Here is a 14231-nt window from a genome sequence, read left to right on the forward strand (position 1 = left end):
TTTTATATAATGTCCTGAAAAAAAAACATTGTTGTCATCAGCAAATATAATAATTTTTTTATTTTTTGGTATTGGAAAAATATCTTATAAGTAAAGTATAAATGATTTTGGTCCCAAAATTGAACCCTGTGGAACACCACGGGTAACCTTTCTACAGTGTGAGTCAGTGTCATTGATTCTAACGTATTGGACACGGTTATTCAGATAACTTTTTAAGCCAATGTTGAGATATACCTCTTATCCCATGAAGTTCCAGTTTGTGCAATAGTAGGGATTGATCAATTGTGTCAAATTCTTTATGTAAATCAATAAAAACACCTCTAGTAGATAGTTTCTCATCTGCAGCTGCTGATATAATTTCCACAAAGTTAATTAAAGACAGAGACGTTGATTGTTTACTCCTGAACCCGTATTGATGAGCATCCAATAACCAGTCTGTTTACAAATAATGTTTCAAGTGTTTTTCCAAACTGAGGTAAGAAAATTAAATATTACTTTATTTGCAGGACGGTGAAATACTAGAATATCATTCTACTTCAAAGTGGGGACATGAGGTATCTTAAATGTAGATCTGCACAATATAGGAATTACAAAACAACTGAAAAGCTTGGTAGCGTGAGAGACTATAGCAATCGCAGGATTGTTGGTTAACTGAGTAATTAGTTCAGCCTTACATCCTTCAAGCTTTCCCAGAGGGAGACGTGTTGACAAGTGAAGGATTGGGTTCATTTCTCTGGTTACTTTGCTGTTGGCAGACACGTGTGAATTTAAAGACCGTGAGCACTCCTCCTGGTGTGATACATTTGCAGGTGTGTGAGCAGTGCAAATCAGGTTTTCTCAGCTGCCATCATTATCCGGCATAAAGGTAGCATCTGTTTGCTACATGTGAAGTGCAAACATCCGTCATGGAAGCTTTCACTGCTCGGCGCTGCTATTTGCCCCCGTGAGGTCAGAACACCTCCGTCTGTCTACATCAGCACATCCACTCTAACCCCACCTGATCCTATGAGCAAAGTCACCTTGATTTAATGTGACGCCGAGGAAAATCGGACAGTGTACTATTGAGTTTTGTACAGATGCAGTAACTCCAGATGTTTCTCCTCCTCAGGTCAACAACAATGGCCTTGTGTCCTTCCTGAGGGAGGTGTCACAGTTCACACCCGTGGCTTTTCCGATCGCCGGCGACAGGCGGGTCGTGGCGCCGTTTTGGGCCGATGTGGACAACCGTCGAGCGGGCACCGTCTTCTACAGAGAGAGCCAGGATCCGTCCATCCTGAGGAGAGCCTCAGGTGAAGTCAGGACGTACTTTACAGAGTTCCCCAACTTCAACGCAACATGGGTCCTCATCTCAACATGGCATCAAGTTACTTTCTTTGGAGGCAACTCCCATACGCCGGTACAAACTCATACTTAACCTTGCTGTTGTCACACTTCCATATTGTTTCCCTTACAAGTACCTTTTGTATGAAACTCGGGGTGTTTGTCCTCCAATGACAATGACGTGGAGTAGCTTGAATAGTCAGAAATACTGTGATCACCCACAACCCTAAAAACCACTGACAGGAGGAGTTAATGAAACGGAGGATTTTCCTCTCTTGGCACCAGACTAAAAGGTTGTTGGTCGTCGGCCCGATATAAAACATGTATAGATTCTAAAGGATCCATACAGGGCTGTGTGTGTGTGTGTGCGTGCATGCGTGCGTGCCTGTGTGTGTGTTAGTTTCCCATAATAGGACAGAATTGGCTCGCAGAAGAAAGTTTCTTCAGAGGAAACAAAGTAACTGATGCACGGCTTAAAGAGCAATGAAGTTGAGAACAAATGAAGCGATAGAAAGAATAAACTCTAGCTTTGTTACAGCTTAGTTATCTGAAATCATAGAAAGTAAACAATGTGCCTTCAGTTCTGAAATTTCCTGCCGTTAAATGTTTCCTACTTTTCTATTCACATGTAGGACGTACATCTGACTGATGAAACGCTGCATTAGACAAATAACACTCTCCTTCACACATCATTGGTACTGGTGTGTTAAAACTCTTGAAGAAAACAGTGTACATGGCTTAAGTTTTTTATTTTTTTAAAGCACTGCTTCCATGCAGTCACCTGATTGTTTTCTGTTGAAGATGCAACGTGCTGCTCGTTCACAGTCACTGCCAATGGGCTATTTTGACCAGTGCACCCATGCATCCGTCCACCCAGACACGCAGATGCACAGATAACAACAGCTTTTACCATGCTCACTTGCTGAATGACTCGACGACAACTGTCATTGTGAAACTAGTGGAGAGGTTTGCACTGTACTTCGAGTTTAATTACTTCGGTTTAATTACTGTTGAGCACGTTCTATTGGAACCAGACTGAATGGTTGATGAATTACATTTATATCATGCTTTTTCACTGATTCAGCTGTCAAAGCCTTTTACATTGGTAATCACGTTCAGGCACACACACACACACACACACACACAAACCTGCTCAATCCATCCGTTCATCCAGGTTCAGTTTTTTGTAAACGTATTCTTTTTTAAACTGGTAAACTGACGACAGCTCGGGCTAAATCAGACTGACTCTACTGTAACAGACGGATGCATCACAGTTCTATGGACTTTCTAAGCAGAGTCATTCCCATCATTAAAGCTAAATGGATCCTTCTCTATTCTGCTCATTTGCACAACCAGTGGCTAACCTGAAATGTCAAAACAGAACAGAGACCGACTATGAATCTCCTGTTCTGAGTGCAAACTAAACTTCATTTACAAGCTGCTTTAAGATCGACTGAAGTCTGAAGAAATTTGCTAAATGACAGCTTCTTAAGATGAGAGTCTGTAATTAAGTATAAATCTTGGGGTACATTAGACAAGTTGACAACTGACCTGACCTTTCGAAGATCTGAGAAATAGTCTGCCGGTTCATTTTTCACTGAATCTCGTAAAACAAGAGCAGAGCTACTGTGTTTCAAACTAATAGCATCTGTGAATGTCTTCCTCTCCTGCCCGAGAGACCGCAGTCCCAGAAATGTCTACTGTTCCTGCAGTCCGACAGAAACTGTACTATTAATATTAGGACTCTGTCAGATACATGGGCTATTACCACATTTCCTCATCAGGAAAAAGTTGAACCTGGCCTGTTTCTCTTGTGTGCAGGTGAATACTTTCCAAGTGGTGCTCATTACAGATGGAGAGCTTTCCTTCACTATATTCCAGTACAATAACATCACTTGGACGACAGGCATGCACGCCAGCAGCGGAGGAAACCGGGCTGGATTGGGGGGGATCGCAGCGCAGGTAAGACGGCAGTCGTGATCTGCATGTGGTGACAGTCGTGTGAGGAATGTGCGGCATGGCCCGCTTTCCGTAATTCACATCCACTTCTTTATTGCCCTCCTCGCAGGCGGGTTTTAATGCTGGCGATGGAAAACGCTACTTCAACATTCCTGGCTCTCGCACAGCTGACGTGGTGGATGTGGAGGGCACCACCAACGTGGGCTTTCCAGGCAGATGGGTCTTCCGCATCGACGATGCCAACGTTGAAGTGGGTGGCTGCAATGACTCGGGTGAGGCGCTCGTTTTTCAAACTGAAGATTTGTACGTTACATTACAAAATTAAAAAGAAATTGAGTCCCCACAAGTAGCTGTTAGGTGTTTTATTGTCATGGTCTGGCTGAGTAGTGTGAACACAGCTGCCAGCAGCGTGTGGGTCAGTTCAATGACTGATTCACTCATTAAGTCCAGTTGAAGTAGGGAGGCAGATGCTCTATAATCTGGATGTCATCACTTTTTTCTCAGCATATGAGGACTTCTTTTGAGTAATAATAATAATAACGTATTCCTCCTCCAGTAAAGAGGAGTTAAGCTAAGAGCCTGCTTTGAACTGAACAGTCGAAAACAGCATCTTTGTAGAACAGAAGTAGTGGCAAGCTCATTGTAAATTCATTAGTTATGACTATGCTGTTTGCAGTAACATCTGTACATGCCCCACATGTTGTTGTTTGTACAATCCCTGTTGTGTTGCTCTCTTTCTGCAGCGTCAGTGTGCCCACACCTGCGTCCGTGCCTGAACGGAGGACAGTGCATCGACGACTGCATCACAGGCAACCCCTCCTTCACTTGCTCCTGCTTGGCCGGCTTCACCGGTCGACGCTGCCAGATCGGTGAGTTACGGTCGACACCCCTTCCTGCTCTGTTGCGCCTGACACACACTGCACACTGTGAATGACTAACTGTCCACCGGATATCAGCCAGGAAAAATAATGTCGACTTGTTAAGAAAATACTAGATCTACCCTGACTCGCCAAATGGACACCTGGATAATTCCTTAATACCTGTATCCACTTCATGACAGTCGGCCGCATTCTCCTCGGACATTACTTTATTAAATGACCGTGAACAGATGTTTTCCTACTAATTAAAAATGTCATACTACCTCCTTTTGGATTTGTCTTCCTGTTGCTGTAGATGTGGATGAATGCGCCTCACATCCTTGCCAGAATGGAGGGACCTGCAAAGACCAGATTAACAGTTTCGTCTGTCAGTGCCCTCAAGGATACACTGGGATTCAGTGTGAGACAGGTACAACTGACACGGAACACAGAGCTTCACGTTCACATCGATAGAGGAAGGCGTAGACAAAGTCCCAATTTCTGCTGAGTTCAATCATATGTGGATTTAAATCCTCTGTCTATTTGAGAATAGTGCATAAACAAACAAAAGACAAGATAGAGAAAAGTCCCAAGAAGATGAGAAGTTTCTTCTTTCACCAATTCCCTGCTCACTAAAGCAAACAGGCAATCAGTCAATTTTGAAAGGAAACTGTCCTCTCCATTTAGTTTACGTGCTTCATAAATAATCAAACCTGTTCAGCGGGTTGCAGATTTGAACTGTGGGACAGTCAGATCAGCGTACAGACTCTTTTAGTCTTTCTATCGTGATACATTTAAAAGGTGATCATAAACAGATGTGTTCCCAAGACCATGGACCAATATCTCACCATGAAATTGTGTCCAGGCAAGTGCTGCTTATAAGCACAAGGAATAAAACCAAAAATGCATTCAGTTTTTCAGCCTTAACAGTGAGATGATTCCTGGCTCTCTGAAATGTTTGACGTCACCCTGCCCTGTTAATGGTGACAAACATTGAGCTGCTGCAGTATTCGGATCGTATGCTTCTGCAGAGTAGTGGTTGTTTGTGTGTTCATTCAAACAACAATAACGGTTGCGTTCTTGTGTGAACTATATTTCCAGGCTGAAGACCTGGAAGCAAATTCTGATTAATTAGAGAACTTCTCTCCCTCATGAGCTTCTTTCCATTCAAAAAGAAAAAAAGAAGTATTCTTAGAGTGTCCTGGTCCAGTCTCTCTGGAGCTTCTGTCCCCATTTGCTCAGTCCAGCTTGCGGAGATGTATCAGAACTCTTCTAATACTTTTCACAGCCAGCAGCACATACTTACAGAGTGAGCGGAGCAGCAAGGCGGATATATTAATCAGCTGAGTAAATAGTGTGTGTGTGTGTGTGTGTGTGTGTGTGTGTGTGTGTGTGTGTGTGTGTGTGTGTGTGTGTGTGTGTGTGTGTGTGTGTGTGTGTGTGTGTGTGTGTGTGTGTGTGTGTGTGTGTGTGTGTGTGTGTCTACTCTTTGCAGACATTGACGAGTGCAGAGACCGTCCATGCCTCAACAACGCCTCGTGTGTACACAGCGCTGGCAGCTTCAGCTGTGTGTGTGAGCTTGGCTACACTGGTGTTCTGTGTGAGACAGGTGAGCGGGGCTTTTCACAATCCTCGGGGAAAGTAGGCAGGCATCGTCTCTCCGGAGGAAATATTCTCTGCTGCTTTCTACATCAAAATCTCTGTCTCCTGGCTGACATTTCAGTCCAGAAGGGTTTCTTCAGTTTTCCTAGACAAATGGGTTCTGGTTGAATAGATTTGCGAACAAATGTTGTTTTTTTGTTTAGTTTGTTTTCATTTCATGTTACACTTCAGCCATGAACTATGAGAGGAACGTTTGCAGAAGTAAAGCAGGTATCCATAGTTTGTTTTTTTGTTTTTTATAAACTTGATCCTCATGGGACAGATGGTTGTTGAAACTTGAATCCAGCTGGGTATTCAACTCTCCGGCTCTGCACAGTTCATAAATCCTTGCCTCTACATTACTCTTAATACCAGACACCTGGCCAAGGAAACTCTATGCTTTCAGAAGGGAAGTTCAACGCTCCTAATCCAGCTCAGTGTCTAAGACAACGCTCGCTGGCAAATCTCACTGTGGAAGTTGTCATCTCTGATTCATTTACTTTTTCCTCCAGATATAAACGAGTGCGAGTCACAGCCCTGCTTGAATGGAGGCGAGTGTATCGACCAGGTGAACAACTTCACCTGCACGTGTCCCGTTGGTTTCACTGGAACATTCTGTGAGACAGGTGAGCTCTGCCAGAAAGGAGCAAACTCATAAAAGCATATCTCAACTCAAGTCCGTTATGTTGCATTTTAGTATTGTTTTGCAAAACAGTTTTTACCCCAAACCCCAAATAATCGTCTTTATAAAAGCCAATGTGTATCTTGCCCTTTGCAATGGGCAAAACATAGTCATTCGACAAGTCTTTGGCCTGTTTGTGCATCACATTCTGAATCATGATTCAGAAATTAATATAACACACACTTTTTAAAAAAATGTAAATAAAGCAGAATACATTGATTGATTATTCCTAAAAAGCCACATCTTATTGAGAACATAACATAAACAGCATATCAAAGCCTGACAGACTTTTCACAATTTACATAAAATATAAGGTACTTTGGAATTTCATGGCAGCCACGGAAAACTTTTGGACAGGGCCATGTTTATCATTGTATAGCTGTCTACAACTGTCACTGACACACACTTCTTGTCTTAGCCACTCAACAGTACAGTGTTGTCGTTGTTTTTATCTGGACTTCAGACATGCCTGTTAAAATGAATGCAGTAAAATAGCATGATCCAGCAGGAATATGCTCTGAAAGCGACCCTGTCTAGATCGTCGCCTGTAGGCTTCAATATCACCAACATCCAGTACAGCCTTGAGATTTCTCGATTCTTTGAATACAGTGGAAAGTGGTGTCTTCAGTGTCTTCATCATTTTCTCTTTCTGTTTTTCTGTTGTGGTTAAACATTTAATCCTCACAATGTAATATGTTGTCCTTCTTCTATTGTATATAAAAGATAAGTTCGCGAGAATTGTATATTACTGGATCCTGCTCGTATTTACATAAAGCCCCAACCTTTTTGAAATTGGGCTTGGAAGGAAGGTTTTCTGAATTTGATTATTTTAAGGATTCCTAATTTATGAACTTCTCCTATCAATCTGTTGTTTTGAGGTGGTAGAATACACATTATACTGCCATCGACCTTTAAATTCATTCATCCCTGTTCTTGCCTCCGTGTCTTAGAGCTGCCGAAGCTGCAGATCAATGCAACTGAGACGGAAAATCAAACAGGTAAAAGCATGTGCAGGTAAAGTTTTCCCAAAAGAAAATAACCTGTTTGCAGGATGTTCAGAGCCGACCAGGCTTTCAAATCTTCCGCCTCGTGTGAGGAGCAAGATTGCAACAAGCACCAGATCTGTGAATACGCCGCTTCAGGAATGCCCAACTGCACATGTGCGCCGGGCTTCTATGGCGACGAGTGTGAAGGTAGCGTACTCTTGGCCCTGACCGATGCTCACTGCAGGCAGGCTGGGCAGGTAGTGAGCAGACTGGGGTATTTTTGAGAAGGAGCACTCTATCCCGCAGGAATTTGGAACCGTGCCCTGGAAGAAGCTGCTGTGATGATGGATTATCGTAATCATCAGAACTGACACAGCCTCGCCCGGTTTACTACCGGAACCAGTCGCTTGATCTTGCGAGTAATTGTTTTATAGCACGTTTTATTAGTTTACCAACAAGAGGAAGTGCTTTGTCTAGACTTAAAAAGGCCCCTTTATGAGTCAAAGCTGCTGGTATTCAGGTCATTTCTTCAGACAGAGCTGTTGAAATATGCATGCTTTTACACTGCTCCTCGCTGCCCTGGATGTTGGCCATGGCACCACCATAGTTTCATGCACAGCTGCTCCTTGCATAACAGTTTTAAACACCAAATCCTCAAACGCTTTCACCCTCATTTCAATTCTTATTCTTTTCTTTGCAAATGCATATTAAGTCATTTTGTATTATATTTATAACCAAAGACGAGCGACTGCAGTGAAGTTATTCGGGCTCACGCAGGAGTTTACTGTCACCCACTGATAGCAGAGGCTACAAGATTATTACCCCCCCCACACACACACCTAAAAGCTCTTTAATAGTATTTGATCTATTGCAAATGCATGCTACTTCTCACCCTTGAGCTGAAATAACTATCAGTGCTTATATAGGCTCTTTTAAATCTCTCAAATACTTTCCTGCCTGGCTCACTTGGAAGGCACAGCGGAAAAAAAAAAAAGGAGTGCGCTCCTCCGAGGAAGAGAAAGTAGAGGGACTCAGAAGTGCCTAATCAGGGCTCTCACATCAAAGGGGCCTGGGCCCGCACAGGTGGCCTATCAAAGTGGCTCTCGCTAAATTAACAATCCATTAATTGCCCCCAGGGCCATACATTTTGGTCACAAAATATGCTCCATATCATCAGAAAAATAATACCTTTCCCCTGTGCTGCTGGGACTTCAAAGGGGAGCCGTTGAGCTGTGATATGGCCTTGTCCCTTTGATCCACTGCTGCAATTAGGAAGTAGAGGAGGAAAAAATAACATTCTTATAATTTGTTCCGAGCGGATGTGCTGACTGGTAATCTCCAGGCCCTCTGAACTCTGTTGGAAAAGGTCGGGGAAAGAGAAATGACAGCAAATCAATATATAGTTTACAGTACAGCAGATGAAAGACGCTCGGCATCTGGTACAGATGTTGACCATTCATACCTTCTGCCTCTGTTTACACATAGGCCAGCACAGAACAGCTAACCTAATTGCTTTCAAGTTACCTCTCTCTCTCATGCTCTGTCTCTGTCCTTCCCTTTACTCTGCAGAGGAATGCCTTTGCCAGAACGGGGGAGTCTGTGTGGATCTCAACGGAACCTGTGAGTGTCCCTCGGGCTACACAGGACTCTACTGTCAGTTTGGTGGGTATGAGATGAATAATCCTGTCTGGTCAACAACTGCTAAAGAACGAGGCCACAGTCAGTTCACAGACGTCTCAAGCCAGACGACGGTTCGTTAACCTGTCTTCCCTAATTCCTTTCACCCAGAAGTAACCCAGACACCGTGCAGCAACAGCAGGCCGTGTCCTGATGGGGGCCCCTGTCTGGAGTACGGAGGAACCTACCTATGTACGTGTCAGACCGGAGCAGAGCTAGATCATAAGGACTTTTACCCCTATGGTAAGAGCCTCAGGCACCAACTCAACATCAGGCCACTTTGCAGCTGTGTGTGTGACTGGATGAGCGCCTTGTCGATATGAAAGTACATTTCCAAAAACTGTTTGTCGATTAATTGTACTTCCAGTATGTAGAATAGATATATTTTTTTGTTGAAATGTGAAAAATCTAAAAATCATTAAAACAAATTCCACAATGTGCCAATCTAATAGTTTTACTAAACTGAAAGTAATTTCAAACTTTGCCACTAAATATTATATTGTGTCATCCAGATGCACTGCATTACTTGGACAGACTTTAGTCTGAGACCTTGAACATTGCAAACGTATTTTTCATAGTCATTACATGTAAATAACACAGGTTTCTAACACATCCCTGCACTTCAACAAAGGGTGGCAGTCCGGCCATGGCATGCCTCAGACAGCGTTTATGCATTTGTGGTGTACGACAACGTTACACTTCTACTTTATGACCATGTTTGAGCTTAATCTTTGCGATGTGGAGAGACGTTACCACAGTTTATGTTGATACAGTTCTTGTGATATTCTTTAAATTTGCCTCATCCTGAAATGACAAATTATCTGTTTTCCAAAAGTTGGAATGAGCCCGTTTGCATGGACAACAGTGTAGGATTGTTGCTGCTTCGCATGCAGTGGAACACAGTCAAGTCTCGGTGTGTGTTTTTCAGTACAGCCCCGATCAGTCTGCGACTCTTCTCCCTGTTTGAACGGAGGATATTGCTACGAGAGAGATGGAGGCTACACCTGCGAATGCCAATATGGATACTGGGGGAATCACTGTGAAAAAGGTAGTATCATTGATTCAAAATGACCCAAAGCAGTGCATAAACTGGAATTCATGAAGCGCCCTTTGCAAAATGTTGTTTGGATTTGTGCATTATTTCTCAGGCTCAGGCCCAGCTAAAGCTTCATCGCACCAGGAAACATGTCATTACTCGTAATGCTGCTTGAAATATCGTGATGCTGAAAGGCTTAGGATAATTTGTGCTTATGACTGAGTTATGGGCTATTTTCCTGAATTATAGCTTGAAATGCAATGTACTGGAACAGAATCATTTTCTATGATTAGAAGCTAAAGTGTTTTCTGCTTCAAGGATTCCCTTTCCTCTGTCTCTTTCCAGTTAGACTCAATACCTGTGCCTCTGGTCCTTGCCGCAACGGAGGCTCCTGTAAGGAAGAGGCGGGTACCTACCGATGTGTGTGTCCTTTCAGATTCACTGGAAAACATTGCGAAGTGGGTGAGTGTCACCCTAAGGTAATATTCAAAATATTGTATTTGCAATGCCTCGACTTGTTTATTTTCACATCTGTGCAGCAGAGAGCATGAAGAGGAACCCTGGCGAGATAAACCTGCACACCTCAATACGCTGCACAGTGCTGCTAATATATTGTTGAAAACACACACCAAGTATTTCTTTAAGAAGTACTTTTTTGACCTTTGTTGCTCCAATACCGGCGGTGATTTTTTTCCATTTCAAAGACATTGCACCACATGATTTAAGTGTTTAAAGCTTTTCAAAAAGATATGAAGAAGAGGAGAGGAGTGTGTAATAGGAATAGAAGTACACCTATAACAATTAGTGTGTGTATTTGCTTTAGCAGTACTAGAGTAGGGGATATAAAGTGCCAGTAAATGAAGAAGTAGAAGGTTTGCATTGCCTGGAGCCACATTGTGGGATCTCTGAACTTAACATTGTCATCGGTCAGGGGTTTGTAACCCGCTGCAGCTTTCACAAAATGATGTGAAAATAAAAATCTTATTAAATTAACTCTCACAGCTCAACCTTACAAACATTACCTAAGTTGGATAGTTCAGTCGACTGTCCACTGAATTCTGCTTTACAGGCCCAGTGACTCTATTCTGTATACACGTGACAAATTGAAGTGTTTCCAGCTGAAAAAGATTTAAGGGATAAAACGGATGAGACCGTGACAACGGCTCAAATAAGAAGGTGAAACAGCTAAAAAATATCTGAAATAGCTAAACTGTGAAAAACTGTGATAAAATGTGAACGGTTCAAAATTCACATAAAGTCAACGTAAGATATGGTTTTGTTAAATCAGTCTGTCTGTCTGTCGAAGTTTTAAGCTGTTATCTTTATTAAGAAGGTTACACATGTTTTGCACGTCCAACTGAATTCCACTTGCGGGAAAGTGTTCTGAAACTACTCTTTTAGTCATAAAAGTGGCCTAAACCCATCATTTAAAATTTGTTTTTTAAAACTGCTTGACCTTCCAAAAGTGTTTTTTCACTTGTTTAGCTTTACTATTTATTTTTTTCTGTCATAAACATTCATCTTAATTTTGTGGGGGGTGTCTAATGGGGGTTTATTTAGGGTCGGGAGCCAATCAATTCAATTTAAAAATTCAAAAGAGTCATTCTCACGCACTTTTACAGAGAAAAAGACAGTGGAAAGAAAAATTTAAAAAAACCTGTTGAACCAGACCCAGAGAAGGAAACGTTCTGTAGAACCAGACCCAGAGAAGGAAACGTTCTGCAGAACCAGACCCAGAGAAGGAAACGTTCTGTAGAACCAGACCCAGAGAAGGAAACGTTCTGCAGAACCAGACCCAGAGAAGGAAACGTTCTGCAGAACCAGATCCAGAGAAGGAAACGTTCTGCAGAACCAGACCAAGAGGTGGAGGATTTCTACTGTTCTGGTTGAGGTTAGGGGGCAGAAGAAGAGAAAAGGGTAGGACAGACAGATTGTGGGGAGGGATTCAAACCCTGTGCATCACATGACTCAGGTACACGTTGGAAAATTAATTCAAGACAAGACAATCTGTGTTACTGTTCTGATTATGAATGTTTTTTTGTGGTTTGTGTGTTTGTTTGTTTGTTTGTTTTTCCCAGGAAAGCCTGATCCTTGTGCCTCCAGCCCCTGTTTGAATGGCGGGACGTGTTTTCACTACATCGGAAAGTACAAGTGTGAATGCACGGAGGCCTACCTCGGCAGGCACTGTGAAATAAGCAGGAGCTCAGTGCATACCTCTGCAGGTAGGCAGACTGAGTGTCACCGCCCGGCAATTCTTAATCTCTGTGCGACGCTGACGCTTGAACAATGCGGCCTGGCACGAGCAGGGGATATCCTGAGCTGCTGGGTGTATAGACGCAGGCTTTCCATCCAGATGTAATTTTAGCAGTGTTGCTGCACTGGAGGCTCCAGATATACACCGTTGCCGGATAAAGTTAGACCCGACTGGACCCGATAGTTCACATCCGCACACTGTCACAGCATGCTGGAGGTAATTTTAGGAGGACAGCAACGGAGAGCCAGGGTGGAAAAGGCCTCGGTTGCCACAAGTGTGTGTGCGGATGAGCTGCTTTAAGCCTCGGTGTTTGTGGGCTTGCGTTACCCTGCAGACACGCTGACATAATCAGCGTGTTTGTATTTGTTTCAGAGCTGGGCTGTGGGCTGCCTCCACAAGTCAAGCACGCCGAGGTTCAGTTCTCCTCGACAACACCCGGCTCCATCGCGGTGTACGTATGCCACTCAGGCTTCACGCCCGTGCCCAGAGCCACCCAGAGCATCTGCGGTATTCAGGGAGACTGGAGCCAGCCGCCCGTTTGTGAGGGTCCGTGTCACTCAACAACACATAGACCTATAAAGAAGCACGTCCAAAAAAAGATCCCGGTTACTACAGCGATTTGTCTTCTTGTGCTAACTGGTGGATTCTCCGTGTTCACAGAGGTCAATGAGTGCCTTTCGCAGCCTTGTCTTAACGGAGGTTCGTGTCGCAACAAGATCGGCTCCTACCAGTGTGTGTGCAGAGAAGGCTTCACTGGTATCCGCTGTCAGACAGGTAAAGCCTCCAGAAAACTCCTCTAATCCCAAACACAAATATTTAGCGCATTCATACGCAGATTTATTAACGAGCACGCGTGTTTCATCACGCTGCAGACATCAACGAATGCCTCTCAGAACCCTGCAAAAACATGGGGACGTGTGAGGACCAGCCGGGCTCCTTCTTGTGCCACTGTCCACAAGGTTTCAGAGGCCAGGAGTGTGAGATAGGTGCAGCGGTCGTTCACACTCCGCACAACACTGACCTCGAGATCTTTCGACATTCTGCAGGGAAAAATAACTTTACATTTCCCTTTTCGTGTCTGTGTGCAGAGCAGGACGGGTGTGAGTCAAGTCCATGTCTGAATGGAGGCGTTTGCCGCGGATACAGGCGCAATTATTTCTGCTTGTGCAAAGACGGTTTCTTTGGTGACCAGTGCCAGATGTGTAAGTGGCTTCACACTTCCTCTTAAAGCTGTTTGCACCAACTTTTAAGTTAGTATCAGTGTTTACTTTTTAGCAGGTTTTGCTCCTTTTTTGTTTTGTTAATTAGTTCATTAGTTGTTGTTTTTTTTTGCAAATGTTTGTCAATATCATCAGATAACCATGTATAGATAACAAAAACACACACAAGGGTGAAGTTTATCATTTTTACAATAAGAGGCATCACAATAATATCTTGAAGCAACAGATTGCACATAACCTCCTTATTCAACCATATATTTATCATTTCCAAGTTCTAACTTATTTAATGTTTTATATCTTGTATTCTATTTATTGATTTTGGTTACTTTTTATGTTATTTATAAAGGCATCCCACCGTATTATGTGTTTGTCATAATATTGTCCCTACCTGATCAGGCAGTGGTTACTCGTTGGAGGTTTAAGTGTCCAGATGTCGGGGCACCTTGCATTGCTGAAGCCTCGATGTGACAGTTTCTCCTTTTCTGGGTTTGTTTAAAATCACAAAGTGGTGCAGCGATGGAGATGGATGGTGTTTCAGTGAACTTCTGTCCAAGGATGGGAACGAGTTGTTTTTTTAACATCTAAAGCACTTGGTACCA

The 14231-nt window shown here is 43.2% G+C and overlaps 1 protein-coding gene across 1 annotated transcript in view; it reads left to right on the forward strand.

The window, feature by feature from the left end:
* The window catches only part of sned1 (sushi, nidogen and EGF-like domains 1), a 34311-nt gene that overhangs the window by 7269 nt on the left and 12811 nt on the right, over positions 1-14231 (forward strand). The window contains exons 2-18 of the mRNA XM_080474244.1: positions 1109-1396; positions 3142-3282; positions 3389-3551; positions 4023-4148; positions 4453-4566; positions 5632-5745; positions 6290-6403; positions 7410-7457; positions 9015-9107; positions 9234-9365; positions 10051-10170; positions 10504-10620; positions 12237-12380; positions 12785-12958; positions 13073-13186; positions 13285-13398; positions 13501-13614. Of these exons, the coding sequence (XP_080330370.1) occupies positions 1109-1396; positions 3142-3282; positions 3389-3551; positions 4023-4148; positions 4453-4566; positions 5632-5745; positions 6290-6403; positions 7410-7457; positions 9015-9107; positions 9234-9365; positions 10051-10170; positions 10504-10620; positions 12237-12380; positions 12785-12958; positions 13073-13186; positions 13285-13398; positions 13501-13614 (2230 nt within the window). The remainder of the gene's footprint in view (positions 1-1108; positions 1397-3141; positions 3283-3388; positions 3552-4022; positions 4149-4452; positions 4567-5631; positions 5746-6289; positions 6404-7409; positions 7458-9014; positions 9108-9233; positions 9366-10050; positions 10171-10503; positions 10621-12236; positions 12381-12784; positions 12959-13072; positions 13187-13284; positions 13399-13500; positions 13615-14231) is intronic.

The sequence above is a fragment of the Lipophrys pholis genome, assembly GCF_963383615.2.
Source record: "Lipophrys pholis genome assembly, chromosome: 10".
Lineage (NCBI taxonomy): Eukaryota > Metazoa > Chordata > Actinopteri > Blenniiformes > Blenniidae > Lipophrys > Lipophrys pholis.